General features: G+C 37.3%; 1 protein-coding gene across 1 annotated transcript; it reads left to right on the top strand.

Annotated features, from left to right (window-relative positions):
- Positions 1 to 3,029: 3,029 nt before the first annotated feature.
- LOC108235151 (T cell receptor beta chain MC.7.G5) lies at positions 3,030 to 11,868 on the top strand. Its single transcript, XM_025006447.2, has 7 exons — positions 3,030 to 3,115; positions 3,231 to 3,520; positions 8,717 to 8,804; positions 10,883 to 11,221; positions 11,304 to 11,333; positions 11,436 to 11,542; positions 11,648 to 11,868. The coding sequence occupies exons 1-7, from the start codon at positions 3,073 to 3,075 to the stop codon at positions 11,672 to 11,674; spliced, it is 924 nt and encodes a 307-aa protein (XP_024862215.1). The 5' UTR covers positions 3,030 to 3,072; the 3' UTR covers positions 11,675 to 11,868.
- The last annotated feature ends 1,121 nt before the right edge of the window (positions 11,869 to 12,989 follow it).

Here is a 12,989-nt window from a genome sequence, read left to right as displayed (position 1 = left end):
TTCTCGGCTGGCCTGGGAACACCTTGGGATTCCCCCGGAGGAGCTGGCCCAAGTGGCTGGGGAGAGGGAAGTCTGGGTCTCCCTGCTTAGGCTGCTGCCCCCGCGACCCGACCCCGGATAAGCGGAAGAGAATGGATGGATGGATGAACTGGAACCAAAAACATTCACATCCATGTTCGAAATGACAGCAAATGTCCTGCTACAGTGCAATAAATCATATGGCAAAAACAAAATAAAGAAAAATCTTATAAACATGTTGAAAACAGCTGACAGACCATCCACCTCGACAGTTTTCACTTTTGTTGAATCTTGTGACAATAAATGTCAACAATGTAATTTTACCCATATAAAACCCAGGCTTTTTATTACCCTGTTAGGAATATTATTTATTCTTAAACATATAAAGAAAGTTATTATTTTATGATAAAATTATTAATGAAAATCATAAATTACAGCGCACCACCTGAAAGCCAGGATGTAATATCAGTCTAGTGTCTGTTGGTCTGTTTAGGCTTTTTCACAAAACACCTCAAGCTGGGACTTAAATGTCTTCTGGCTGCTTCTGTGTGGTTTCTAAATTAATGAAGGCAACGAGGGGGGTTTAAATCCAACCTCATCGATGCACTTTTGTGCAGCAAAGTGAAGTATTACCAGAGGCGAAACGGTCAACTGGTGAAAAGATAAACTAGCTTTGGGGCTTAATAATGTGATGAAGTGATGTGACCACCCGGTCGTCGAGGATAAACAGCAACAAAGAGATTTATTACCAAGGCAAGATAAATAATGACACACAGCAAGTTTGCATTTAGTTTAAAAATTTAGTTAAACACAAAGAAAATTGCTAAACTGAGTCACGTTTTGAAAATTATACGAGAAAGGCGTTTGTCAAACATTTAATGTGTTGCATTCTACTTCAAAGCAGTTCTGTGACTTTTTTGGTTCTGCCATGCTTTCCTCATTTCTGAAAGCTCATGTCTGTGTGGGACGAGCTCCGCTGATGATTTGTGAGCGGCCAGAGGCAGCATAAAGATGGGCTCGTCTTTGTGAAAAAGCCTTTTGTGTTAGTCTGAAATAGATTTGACACCTACAGAGCAGACAGGGAAGGTGTGAATCCAAGCACTGCGTTTTAACCAGCAGTTATCACAATACAAACACACACTAATGACAAAGTACTTCTCTTTTAAAAAGTACAATAAATACAGCAGCTTTTGTAGTCTATTAGTTGCATGGAGAATGTATGATCATGTGTCCTGTTCACCCAGGTGTTTCAAACGCATGGTACAGAGGATGATAATATTGTGCTTTCAGGTTTACACAATAATTGCATTTATGTTCTGTTCTATTGCTGTTATTACTTCTTGTCACCAGAGGGCGCTGCTGTGACAGCATTGGGCAGAAGAGACTGCATTGAAAAAAGAAAAAAACGTTAGAGAATAAGAACAACATGCGTTGTAATGGCATCTCCACAGCTGCTGAGATAAAGTTTATGAATGTAACCATTGTCTCATGACTGCAGCCCTGGCTGCACTTAAAAGACATTTTGTCCTCAAATTTAATGTATTGGTGTACAGACATGCATTCAGACAATGTGTGCAACATGCAGATGAAACTGTGAGCTAATATGTCGCTGGGCTCAGGGCTTTAACTGCACTATGTAGTTTTGGAGTGACGGAAAGTGAACTAATAAGATATCAGCTTATTACTAACACTTATCTCAGCTCTGTGAAGGATACATTACTGCTGGAAGTGGACCTTTCATTGGAAAAAACTTGAACCGTTGCTTGTCAAGTGGAAGCAGCAGTTTAAAATGCTGCACAGCTCTCAGCTGCGAGTGCAGTAACACCTCCACCTGTTCAGACCATACAAGTGGGAAAATGTTTTTTTTCGAGTAGTAGCGTGTTGAGAGTCTCGAAACAATTGAGTTTTCTTCAACAGTGTCTGTCTCTTTGCCACTTTCCCATAAAGCTCAGAGTGTTGAAGAACCTGATCAATAGTTGTTGTAGCTCAGTCTCTCCCATCTCACCTGCTGAAGCTTCAAACTCCTTTAGGGTGCTCACAGGCCTCTTTCATTATTCTCTATCTTGCACTGTCACTCAGTTTGTGAGGACAGCCTGCTCTTTGTAGGTTTACATGTCCCATATTCTTTCCATTTATTGATGATGGATTTAACAGAAGTCCTAAGGATGTTTAGAGCCTTGGAAATCCTTTTGTATGAAAGTCCTTCATTTGTACTTAATCTTTTCTCTGAGCTGAATTAGGACAGTCACATCTTACAAACATAATTTTCTACACACAACCTTGTCAGTGAGATAAAATGTCTCACATCTTTTGGGAGTATAAACCAGCCTTTATAGGACAGTGAAGAGACACATTTTTGATCATTATTATGCATTGTCTGTCAGAAACGGAAGTGGTCTCTTTGTGACAAATTAGCAAATGCCAAATAGCATTTACTGTCTCAATCTGTTTATTAAAAAGTTTGGCTGTGGTAAGGGAAGCAAAAATCTGTACAGGGACGGAGGAATGGAGAATCCACCAGGAAGAAAATTGTTTTGGCATTGTGGGACCAGAGAGAGGTTTCCCAGGACTTCTCCCCTGTAGTTTCTCTCTTATTATAAAATCTCCATGCAAAAAAAACAACTCACAACCCCTTTAGTGAGAGATCGGATGGCTTACGTCTTGTGACATATAAACCAGCCTTAAACCAGCCTTTACGGTTCACTGAACCATCCTGTCAGAATTTGCTGTTTACCTTTGTGCTGCCAGCAGACACTGTTGAGGTTTAAACCGACCGCTCACTAAAAAAAAAGGTTTTCCCTGCTTTTTTTTGCAGTGTAACACAATTAAGCTGCATTTTTACAGCAACTGCAAATCAAGTAATTAAAATAAATCTAGGATATCCAGTAATTGAATGGAATGCATGTCAATTTTTTTTTCGTTCATGTCAAATGAAGTTGTGAATGAGTCACAGATTTGACTTCCTGTGATCACGTGACTGTGTTTTTTTATTTATGCTAAACAGAGACGACTGCATCAGCTGCTTCATTCAGGGAGAGAAGGATCATCACTAACATGTTTGTTTCACTTATTTATCTCTCACTGTTCATGAACTCAGGTGGGTGCTGAATTTATCTCATATCAAGCCTTATTTAGAAGGCTGAGAATAATTAACTCCAGTCGTTTTATTTCAGTGTGAGACACATGTAAATGTTTCACTTTTTGTGCTGCAGGTCTCTCTGTTGTAGTTCTTCAGTCTGGAGATCAAATATCCCCCCCAGGAGTAACAGTGACTTTGGAGTGCAGAATGGGTACAGAAAGCATGAGCAGCTACACCATGTTGTGGTACCGACAGAACCACCACGGAGCTGAAATACAGTTCCTCCAAAAAGAATACGGAGAACCTGATGGACATTTCGAGTCATTTATCGATGCAAATAAAAATAACTTTTCTCTTCAAATTACTGAGCTGATTCCAAATGACACTAGCACCTACTACTGTGCTGCCAGTCACAGTGATGCAGTCAGACCACACATTCATACAAATAATCAGTCTGTAGCACATGACACACAGGCAGGAAGGACCTGTGGCTTGTTTCATATTACAACCCCAATTCGAAAAAAGTCTTGACACTGTGTAAAATGTAAACAAAAGACAGAGTGCAATGTTTTGCAAATTACATAAAAATAGTTCATTCACAATGGAACATAGTAAACAAATTAAGGGTTTAAACTAAGAGCACCATTTTTAGGAAAACATAAGATATTTGTAAATTTGATGACAGCAACACATTTCAAAAAGTAACTTTTCCCACTGTGAAGCCTCTCCTTTTCTGTAAACATCCAGGAGCTGAGGAGAGCAGCTGCTGGAGGTTTTAGAGGGAATGTTGTCCCATTCTGCTCTGATGAAGGATTCTAGCTGCTCAACAGTCCTGAGTCTTTGCTGGTGAGAGGTCTGGACTGCAGGCAGGTCAGTTCAGCTCCTGGACTCTTCTACTATGAAGCCATGCTGCTGGACTGATGCAGTCTGAGGTTTAACATCGTCTTGATGAAATATGTAAGGTCTTAACCTACAAAGGCATTGTCTGGTTGGGAACAGATGTTGTTCTAAAACCTGTTTATGCCACAGTTTGAAAAGATGAACCCAGAATGCAGGATGACACAGGGGAAAAGGCTGATGAGGCAGAAACATAAACAAGCTAGGAACACTATGAGCTTGGGAAGACACAAAGGAGAAACTGGACTGCAGCATGAGCTGTCAGTGCCTGACTGTAGAGATACAGGGGAACAGACAATATAAAAGAAGTCCTAATGAAACGGAATGACTAGGAACATCTGAGAAAAGGCAACCAAAAACCAAACAAAGGGGAAACTGGCAGACACAAGGAAGTAAAATAAGCACAAGAATTACAAACAAAATGACAGAAGAGGTTCTAAATATAAACATAAACATGAATCCTGACAGTATATACCTGTCTGATGATAGTGCCTTTCCAGATGTGGAAGCTGCCCATGCCAGAAGAACTATGAATAAATTTCATTATAGTAGACGTTTATCAGGAAATGCTGTGACCAAACCTAAAGAATCTCTTCCATTATTAATTTCCTATCTCTTGCAACAGAGAGAAACAACTTAGATTATCTTGTTCGTGATATCACAACTTCAATGCAAATATCATTTGATAAAATTGCTCCTCTGAAAAAGAAAATGATTAGTCAGAGGAGGCTGACTGCTTGCTTTAATTTAGAGTTGTATTCTTTAAAACAGGTATCTAGAAAGTTGGAGGGGAAATGGTGCTTCACTAACACAGAAGATAAAAAAAAATACAAAGAGAAACTGGACCTCTGTTCTGTAGTTTTAGATGTTTCCTTTCCATCCAGGGAGCTTTCTCAGTTCAGAACTGGAGAGTGTGGAGTTCCAACCTTTAAGCTGCATAAAATGCTCTGTTGTGCAAACTAGATTCACTTGCAAATTAATCTCACTTCCCTTCCTCCTGAGGGTCATTAGGGTCTTTGTTTGCATGGCTCACAGAGATATGATTTGGTCACATGCATGAAATTGTGAATTAGAGGTAAAAAAAAAAACCTAGGTGTCATGCTTGATGCTGCATTGTAAGTTTTAGAAAGCTAAAATCCAAGACATCTTCCTTTGTTTAAAGTTGTTTTTCTGATTTGTATTAAAAGACTTCTTTCAGCCCCATCTATTTTTTCTGTACAAAATAAGAAAACTTTGGTCCTCACAACATTGTCCTTTATTCCTGAGGTGTAGGTTTACAGGTGAGTCTTGTCCTAAAGTCCTGTTTCCTTTTTTTCAATTATTTATTTTTTTATTTTATTTGGATTTACCATCTCCTGGATGACTGACAATCTACACCAGCATGCTAGGAATTTTATTTATTCTGGAGAGATAGCCTTTCATAAAACTAAAACAATATATTATTCATCTTTAATAGAGGATAAAAACAACCCTAGCTAGACAAATGAAAAGTCCTGTCTTTCTTGAGCCATGTATCACAATAACTCTAGGTAGTGATGACATTTTGAAATTCTTTGTAAGTAAAATTATTTATATTAGAAAGAAATTCCAACCATCCTTTCAATTATTGCTTTGACTCCCTGTCAAATGAAACAGATTTAAAAGTATCAGAACCTGATTTGTGTTTGTCTGTTTTTGTCCTGGTGAGCTCTCTGAATTGTCAAAAATGATAGTTTCATCCAACCATCAGCATATCTGCTACATCCCATCCCAACTAGACAGTTACAAGATTGGTTTCCCCTAATTATCATCCCCATTTTGGATCTGCTTAAAGTGTCTTTAATAAATAGTTTAATCCCACAGCGGTTCCAGGTTGCTGTATTAAACCTATATCTAAAAAACATGTCACAATTTCATTTTTCCTGCTCTGTTCTCCATTTACCTCTTAATTTTTAGGATGACTTTGAGAAAGCGGTCTTTTCCTCTGGGCAGTCCTGCATGGCTGATAGTTAACTCTGATGACTTCAGATGGTATTAAAGGCTGAGCTTAACCACTACTCTTCCTTGGGTTGTTAAATGTCATACGATGATCATTCTCGCTTTAACCTCCTGTGCAAATCCTGTGTTTTTTTAAAATATGTATTTAAAACATACCTGTGTTCCCTTGTAGAATCCTTTGTGTGCTCCTTAGACTTCCCTGCTAAAAAACCTGATGAAAGATCATCCAGTGATCTCCAGCTTTATATATAGTCAATGTTTGTTTCAGAACTGAAATGTTGGTGTGGTTCTCAGTTGTTTGGCTCACACACAAAAAAAGGTGGACTTCTTATCTTCTTTCTTGAGCACACTTTTTTCTGTTTATGATGTGAAAGGCTTCATAGCTTGTAAAAAACAGTAAATTTTGTAATTGCAAAGTAACCATTTTTGTAAATGTGTCCTCTAATACTAACAGTCAATATTTAGACAATATTGAAATAAAATTGACTTTAAAGTCCATAAAATAGCTACCTTTTATTACCCATTTAAGATTTTTTTGGAACAATGGAAACTCTGAGTTTAGATGAAATAACTCATTTTGCGAAATTTTTTTATGGCATTACATAATTTCTATAAACCTAATGACATTTTTGTAATATATTCCACTAACTTAAATAATTGCCTCTAATGTAATATTTCTTATTTGACCAGTAAAATGCTGGTAACTTTAAGACATTTTTAGGGTCACAATAAGAATCACAAGAATCATTTCAAGGAACACCCATCATATTTGTCATGTGAGTGCATGTTGGCCTCTGACGACTGATTGGATGAAGACTTGTGACCAGCAGTGATGTCACTTCCTGTGAGCAGCTACAAAGAAACAAAAACTAAAGGCAGCTTCCGTCCTTCTGTTGTGTCTTCTTTTCTTAGCTGTGACAGAAATAGCAGAAGTCATGTCGGAGTGTGTTTCACTCGTCAATCAGCCCGACCTGCACAGCTGCTCTCTCACACACACACACACACACACACACTGATGGAGGCTGAGATATGGAGGCCCTGGGTGGGGGAGGGAGAGAGGAGAGGCAGAGAAAGACACAAAGTTTTTGTGTGATGTTTTTTCACCGTGGGGACAGGGGGCCACGGTGATACAATCCCATAGAGCCGTCGTACAAAAACCTCCTCCCATTAACACCCATTGTTTAGACGGCTGATTGAAGGTTAGGACGCCTGTCAGAGCAGAAAAATACATCATCTGAAGGTGTGCAGGATGCTTTGACACTTTGGCTTTGACAAGTTAGTAAAAAACAAGTTTTTAAAAAAAAGATAAATCCTTGATTTCATACATGCAGCTTTTGGATCATGAGTCGCTTATGTTTAAAAAAGAGAACGATTGGGACATTATGAAGCTCAACCTGCATGCTAAAACCTTCTTCATCATCTGGATTATTCAAATATATCAGAACAAGATGATTGTGGAGACTTTTGGGACTTTTTGGTAGAGGAGACACTCAGTGTGACACTGGAACTGAAGCTTACTTTGGAAATGGAACAAAACTCACTGTTTTGGGTAAGTTGCATTCATCTAATGTTCAGGTCACTTTATAGTCTTTTACTGGAGAAAATGTTCAAATATAATTGAAAAAAGATTCGGTTCTGTTTAAAAACATGACATATTGAGCTGAACTCACAACACTGTGACCAACACTCAACCTGCTTACTTCGGCCAAGGAACCAAGCTGACAGTTTTAGGTAAATATTTCACCTCAGTACTGTGTTTTAATGGATGATACTTTAGTTAAAGTCTGCGTTCTGCTAAAAGTATCATCATGAAAGTTTAAGGAGAAATATGACAGAGAAAGAGTTACATGTTCAGTATTACTGCACTGTGACAACAGAGACGAAGCTTACTTTGGAAATGGAACAAAATTGACTGTTTTGGGTAAGTTGCATTCATTTAATGTTCAGGTCACTTTTTAGACTTAAACTGGAGAAAATGCTCAAATATAATTGGAAAAAAGAAAAAATATGGCATATTGAACTGAGCTCACAACACTGTGAGCTACACTGAACCTGCTTACTTCGGCCAAGGAACCAAGCTGACAGTTTTAGGTAAATATTTCACCTCAGTAGTGTGTTTTAATGGATGATACTTTGGTTAAAGTCTGCTAAAAGTATCAGCATAAATGTTTAAAGAGAAATGTGGCAGAGAAAGAGTTACATGTTCAGTATTACTGCACTGTGACAACATGAATGAAGCTTACTTTGGAAACGGAACAAAACTGACTGTTTTGGGTAAGTTGCATTTATCTAATGTTCAGGTCACTTTTTAGACTTAAACTGGAGAAAATGTTCAAATATAATTGAAAAAAAGATGTTATTGTATTTAAAAACATCACATATTGAACTGGACTCACAACACTGTGAGCTACGGTGAGCCTGCTTACTTCGGCCAAGGAACCAAGCTGACAGTTTTAGGTAAATATTTCTCCTTCGTACTGTGTTATAATGGATGATACTTTGGTTAAAGTCTGAGTTCTGCTAGAAATATCAGCATAAATGTTTTAAAGAGAAATGTGACAGAGAAAGAGTTACATGTTCAGTATTACTGCACTGTGACAACGCCAACGAAGCTTACTTTGGAAATGGAACAAAACTGACTGTTTTAGGTGAGTGAAGGATGATTAAAATTAAATAAATAAACCAAAATCTTTATTTATAGGGGAAAAATAGAATCATGACATGTGTTAGTATTTATACATTAAGTTCAGCTCAGTACTTTTTGATATTAAGATGAAGCGCTGTGCCAATTACGAAGCTTATTTTGGTCAGGGAACCAAACTGACTGTTCTCGGTAAGTAAAACTTTGTTCTGAAGAATGTAGCTTTAAATTAAAGAAAAATTATTTAAATACTGAAAACACCCAACAGCAGCTAAATATTAGGGTGTAAAATCAGCGTCTTGGGTTGTTTTGAGCTCTGCTTCTGAACACTGTGCCACTGGTTATAATGAAGCTTAATTTGGAGCTGGAACAAAGTTGACTGTTTTAGGTAAGACACACACATTATATATAAAGTCTTTAAAACAGACAGTAGTGATCCCAGAATGACAACCATTTTCCAAGTTGTTCTTTTAAAAACTCTGTGCTGTAGAGCTTCTTACAGTCCAATCTCAGGATTTAATCGGTCTTGTGATAAACCAAACTGATTGTTGTTGGTGAGATGTCAACATGTAATCTTTTACATTATATTAAACTTTTATAAAAGTAAATCAGTAACTAATGTTTAAATTAACAGAGCATTAAAATTTAAAACTAGAACATTTTTGAGGTAAAGTAGCACATAAAAGGCAGCAGCTTGATTGTTTTGAGCACGGATCATGTTCACTGTGACAGCGGTGGTGCCGCTGAAGCTTTCTTCGGCGGAGGAACAAAGTTAACTGTTTTAGGTAAGAAATCAAATTCTCTAAAACACAGAAAGCAAACAAAGCTGTTAAAATGCAACTCAGTGCTTTTTGTTTTCAAATTCAAACGTTGTCAGAATAAAGCTTATTGCAAACATATATATATAAATTTAAAAACTGTAGAAACTGACAGCCAGCTTCAGTCTTCTTATTGTATATTTTTTGTAAAACAATTTGCGGTTGTTGGTTCAAAGTTACAGCAGCAAAAGAGCAGCTGCTTTCAGCACTGTGACTCTGCCTCTGAGGCTTATTTTGGTAAAGGAACAAAGTTAACCGTTTTAGGTAAGAAAATTTAACTTTTAATTATAAAATGTTTATTATTTTATTTGTAGAATACATACATACATAGGAAGACAGGCAAAATGACAAATCAAATAACAAATAACATTTGATTTGCAGAAGAAGAACAAGAAAAGATGTAGGGCTGTGTAAATTAAGTTTTTTTAAACAACGATTTGAAGTCTTGTTAACCTTGTGTCAGTCAAAGATTTTATTTCCAGAACATTTGGTTCTGAACCCAAATTCTTCCTCTGTTAGTTTTGATCAGCTCTGTGAACCACTGTGAATTTCCAGTCAGAAGCTTACTTTGGAGCTGGAACTAAACTCACTGTTTTAGGTAAGAACATAAAGGAAAAAAATGGGAAACTTTTAAAAGTCGTTCAAATTTATCTGTGGACTGTAAGTTGAAAATCATTTGATATCTCTCGGTTTTAGTTTTAAATCTCATTCTCCTAAATGATCCTGAAATCATGTTTTAAACTGTTAAAAAATAACTCGGTTCAGTAGGATTGTGTTGCTGATTCAGGTTTGTGCACAAAAAGTTGTTTAGTTCAAGTGAAAAGGGAAAGAAAAGCTTTCAGTTCTAAGAGCTACAGCAGTTTTTATGAAGCCTTTTATCAGTGTGAACAACTACAATCCTGCTTACTTTGGCACAGGAACCAAACTCACAGTTTTGGGTAAGAAAACTTATTTGTATAAAATAGTTGTAAAGATCACTGTTTTAACACCCAGTTAAGATATTTCTCAGACTCATAATCTGGTGCTGTAAACTGTAAACTGTTCTATAAAAATTGCAGAAATAATTGTAAAATTTGCGACTATGACTAAATTGAATCTGCGGCTAAAATGTCTCAGTAAATAGAATTAAGAAGGTGTTTGAAATCTGTAGAAAAGTTGTCTGTATCCGTAAGTTACCAGCTGGTAATTAAAAGGCTGCTTAAAGAAAAGGTTGCATGTGACGGAGAGATTGAGTTGCAAAAGCAAAGTTTTAGAAGAATATTGAGCCAGTGGACAGTTCTTGGGAAGATCAACTTTCTGTGTTTTGTCCTCTGTGGTGACCAAAGATTTAGTATGAGTGTTGATTCTGAAAGAGTTCTTGTCTGTTTTTGTTGTTGTTGTTGTTGTTTTCAATTGTAGATACGTAGTTTAAATTTGTGAATTTATTTGTCACTTTTTTTTTTGTCCTGGCAGAACAAGACCATGAGGTAAAATCTCCAACAGTAAAGATTCTTCCACCTTCAGATAATGAGTGCAGAAAAAAGAAGAGAAGCAAAAGAAAGAAGACCCTGGTGTGTGTGGCCTCTGGTTTCTACCCGGATCATGTCAGCGTGTCCTGGAACATTGACGGGCAAAGTGTCACTGATGGTGTGGCGACAGACAGTGCTGCCGTCAAGAAGGACAAGTTTTACACAGTCACCAGCAGACTGACGGTTCCAGCTGAGGCCTGGTTTAATCCCCAAACTGTGTTCAACTGCACCGTTAACTTCTTTAATGGAAGCAGCAACAACCCTTATTCTGATTCAATCTCATGTATGTAAGATTAAAACACACACTTAATATTTGTGTCATAAGATACCGTTTTTAACAGTATATTCTGTTTTTATTCTTACAGCAAATAAAAAAGACAAAGGCATTGGTCGAGGTAAATACAGCATGCTATTGTCCTTCAATCATGACATTGCTGTTTAGAAAACCTAATTTGAATGTTAACAGTTTTAATAAAGTTTGATCTGCTTTCCTGCAGAGAAATATCTGCACATCTCCCAGAATGCCAAACTGTCCTACGTCGTTTTGATCGTGAAGAGCTGCCTCTATGGAGTCTTTGTTTGCTTTGTGATCTGGAAACTTCAGGTTGGTCTCATCATTTCACATCTGATTAACTCTCCTGGAAGGGAATGAAGAAATAATTCAAAGAGCTGGAGACACTGAGCTGTTCTGTGCTTTTGTCTGTTGCAGAGTTCACGTGGAAAGCAGAACAAGTGAGAGCTGAACTCAAACCTTCAGTCTGTATATAATCAACATTTATCTGCTGAATTTCTTCAAAACTAGTATCTTATACTGTATTTGGATTTTTCAGGTTATTTTACTTTAAAGACTAATAAATGGCATGCAATCAAAGTTCCTTAGTAAATGCTTGTTTAGCTTAATCTATCTTTCAATAAAACTGTTTAAGACAATTTTTGGTAGTCATGGATGTTCTTTCTTATAGCAATTTATTTGGAAAATGATTGAAAGTCAATCTCTATGTTTTAAAACTCTCTCACTGACTATTAAAAGGCAAACACATTCATATAAGAGAAATGATAAACTGGATCAGAACATCTACGACAATACATCTCAGTTACTCTATCGCCCCTTCACATTTCGTCACATGCATCATTTGTTCCAGATCATATATGTTCCTCCTTAGAGCTTGTTTTCTGAGAAGCTAGCTATTTTTCTCCCACATAATGGAGAAACAGCTTAGGTTTAGGTGATTAAGATCTACATTCTCTTTTTTTATGTATAAAAAGAAGTTCTTTGTGGGGGTTCAAACATTGTTGGTTGGAAAGTTAGGAGTCAGCCACACATCAACAGGAAGTCAGTGCTCTGATCTGTGTGAAGAAGAAGGTCAAAGCTGCTGTTGGTGACAAAGACTAAGTGGGTGATGAAACCTGCAGAGGAGCCGAGAGCGACAGCAGAGGACAGGATGTGGTCACAGAGCAGCCTGCAGAGAGCGACCTGTGCTGAGAAACAACTTTCCACTTTACCGCAACCTCCGGCTCTCTGAGTGCACCTGCAACTGTGCAACAGCATTCAGACACATACACACACACAGCTCATCTCTGAGAAAACAGCTGGTAAAACCTTCATTTTTGTGTCAACTGAAACTAAAAATTCAACATGTGGGTTTTATGTGATAAACGGCAGTTGTTGGAGGGGTTAATCTGGTGCAGCAACATATGACTAAATGTTTATTAAATTACTGTTGCACTAGAGCTCCACAAGATGCAGTTTCTTGTGTATTCTACCAAACACAGGAAACAGCAACACGGAAGCATGTGAATGAGATAAATATTCACATCCTGCAACCATAGAGCTGAAATCAGTTTATAAGCTGCTAAATTCATCAAATCAAAAAAGCTGTGAGAAAAACAAAATTAATGTGTGAAACTGTCAAACAGAAATTCACCAGGATTTTCTTTTATTGAGCGGTTTGGACACTGTAGCTGCTAGAAGATTTACATCATGAACTTCAACATTGGGCTATCTCTCTCTCTCTCTCTCTATATATATATATATATATATATATATATAT

Source organism: Kryptolebias marmoratus, linkage group LG10, assembly GCF_001649575.2.
Source record: "Kryptolebias marmoratus isolate JLee-2015 linkage group LG10, ASM164957v2, whole genome shotgun sequence".
In the NCBI taxonomy this organism is placed as follows: domain Eukaryota; kingdom Metazoa; phylum Chordata; class Actinopteri; order Cyprinodontiformes; family Rivulidae; genus Kryptolebias; species Kryptolebias marmoratus.
This window is presented reverse-complemented; position numbering and strand designations above follow the sequence as displayed.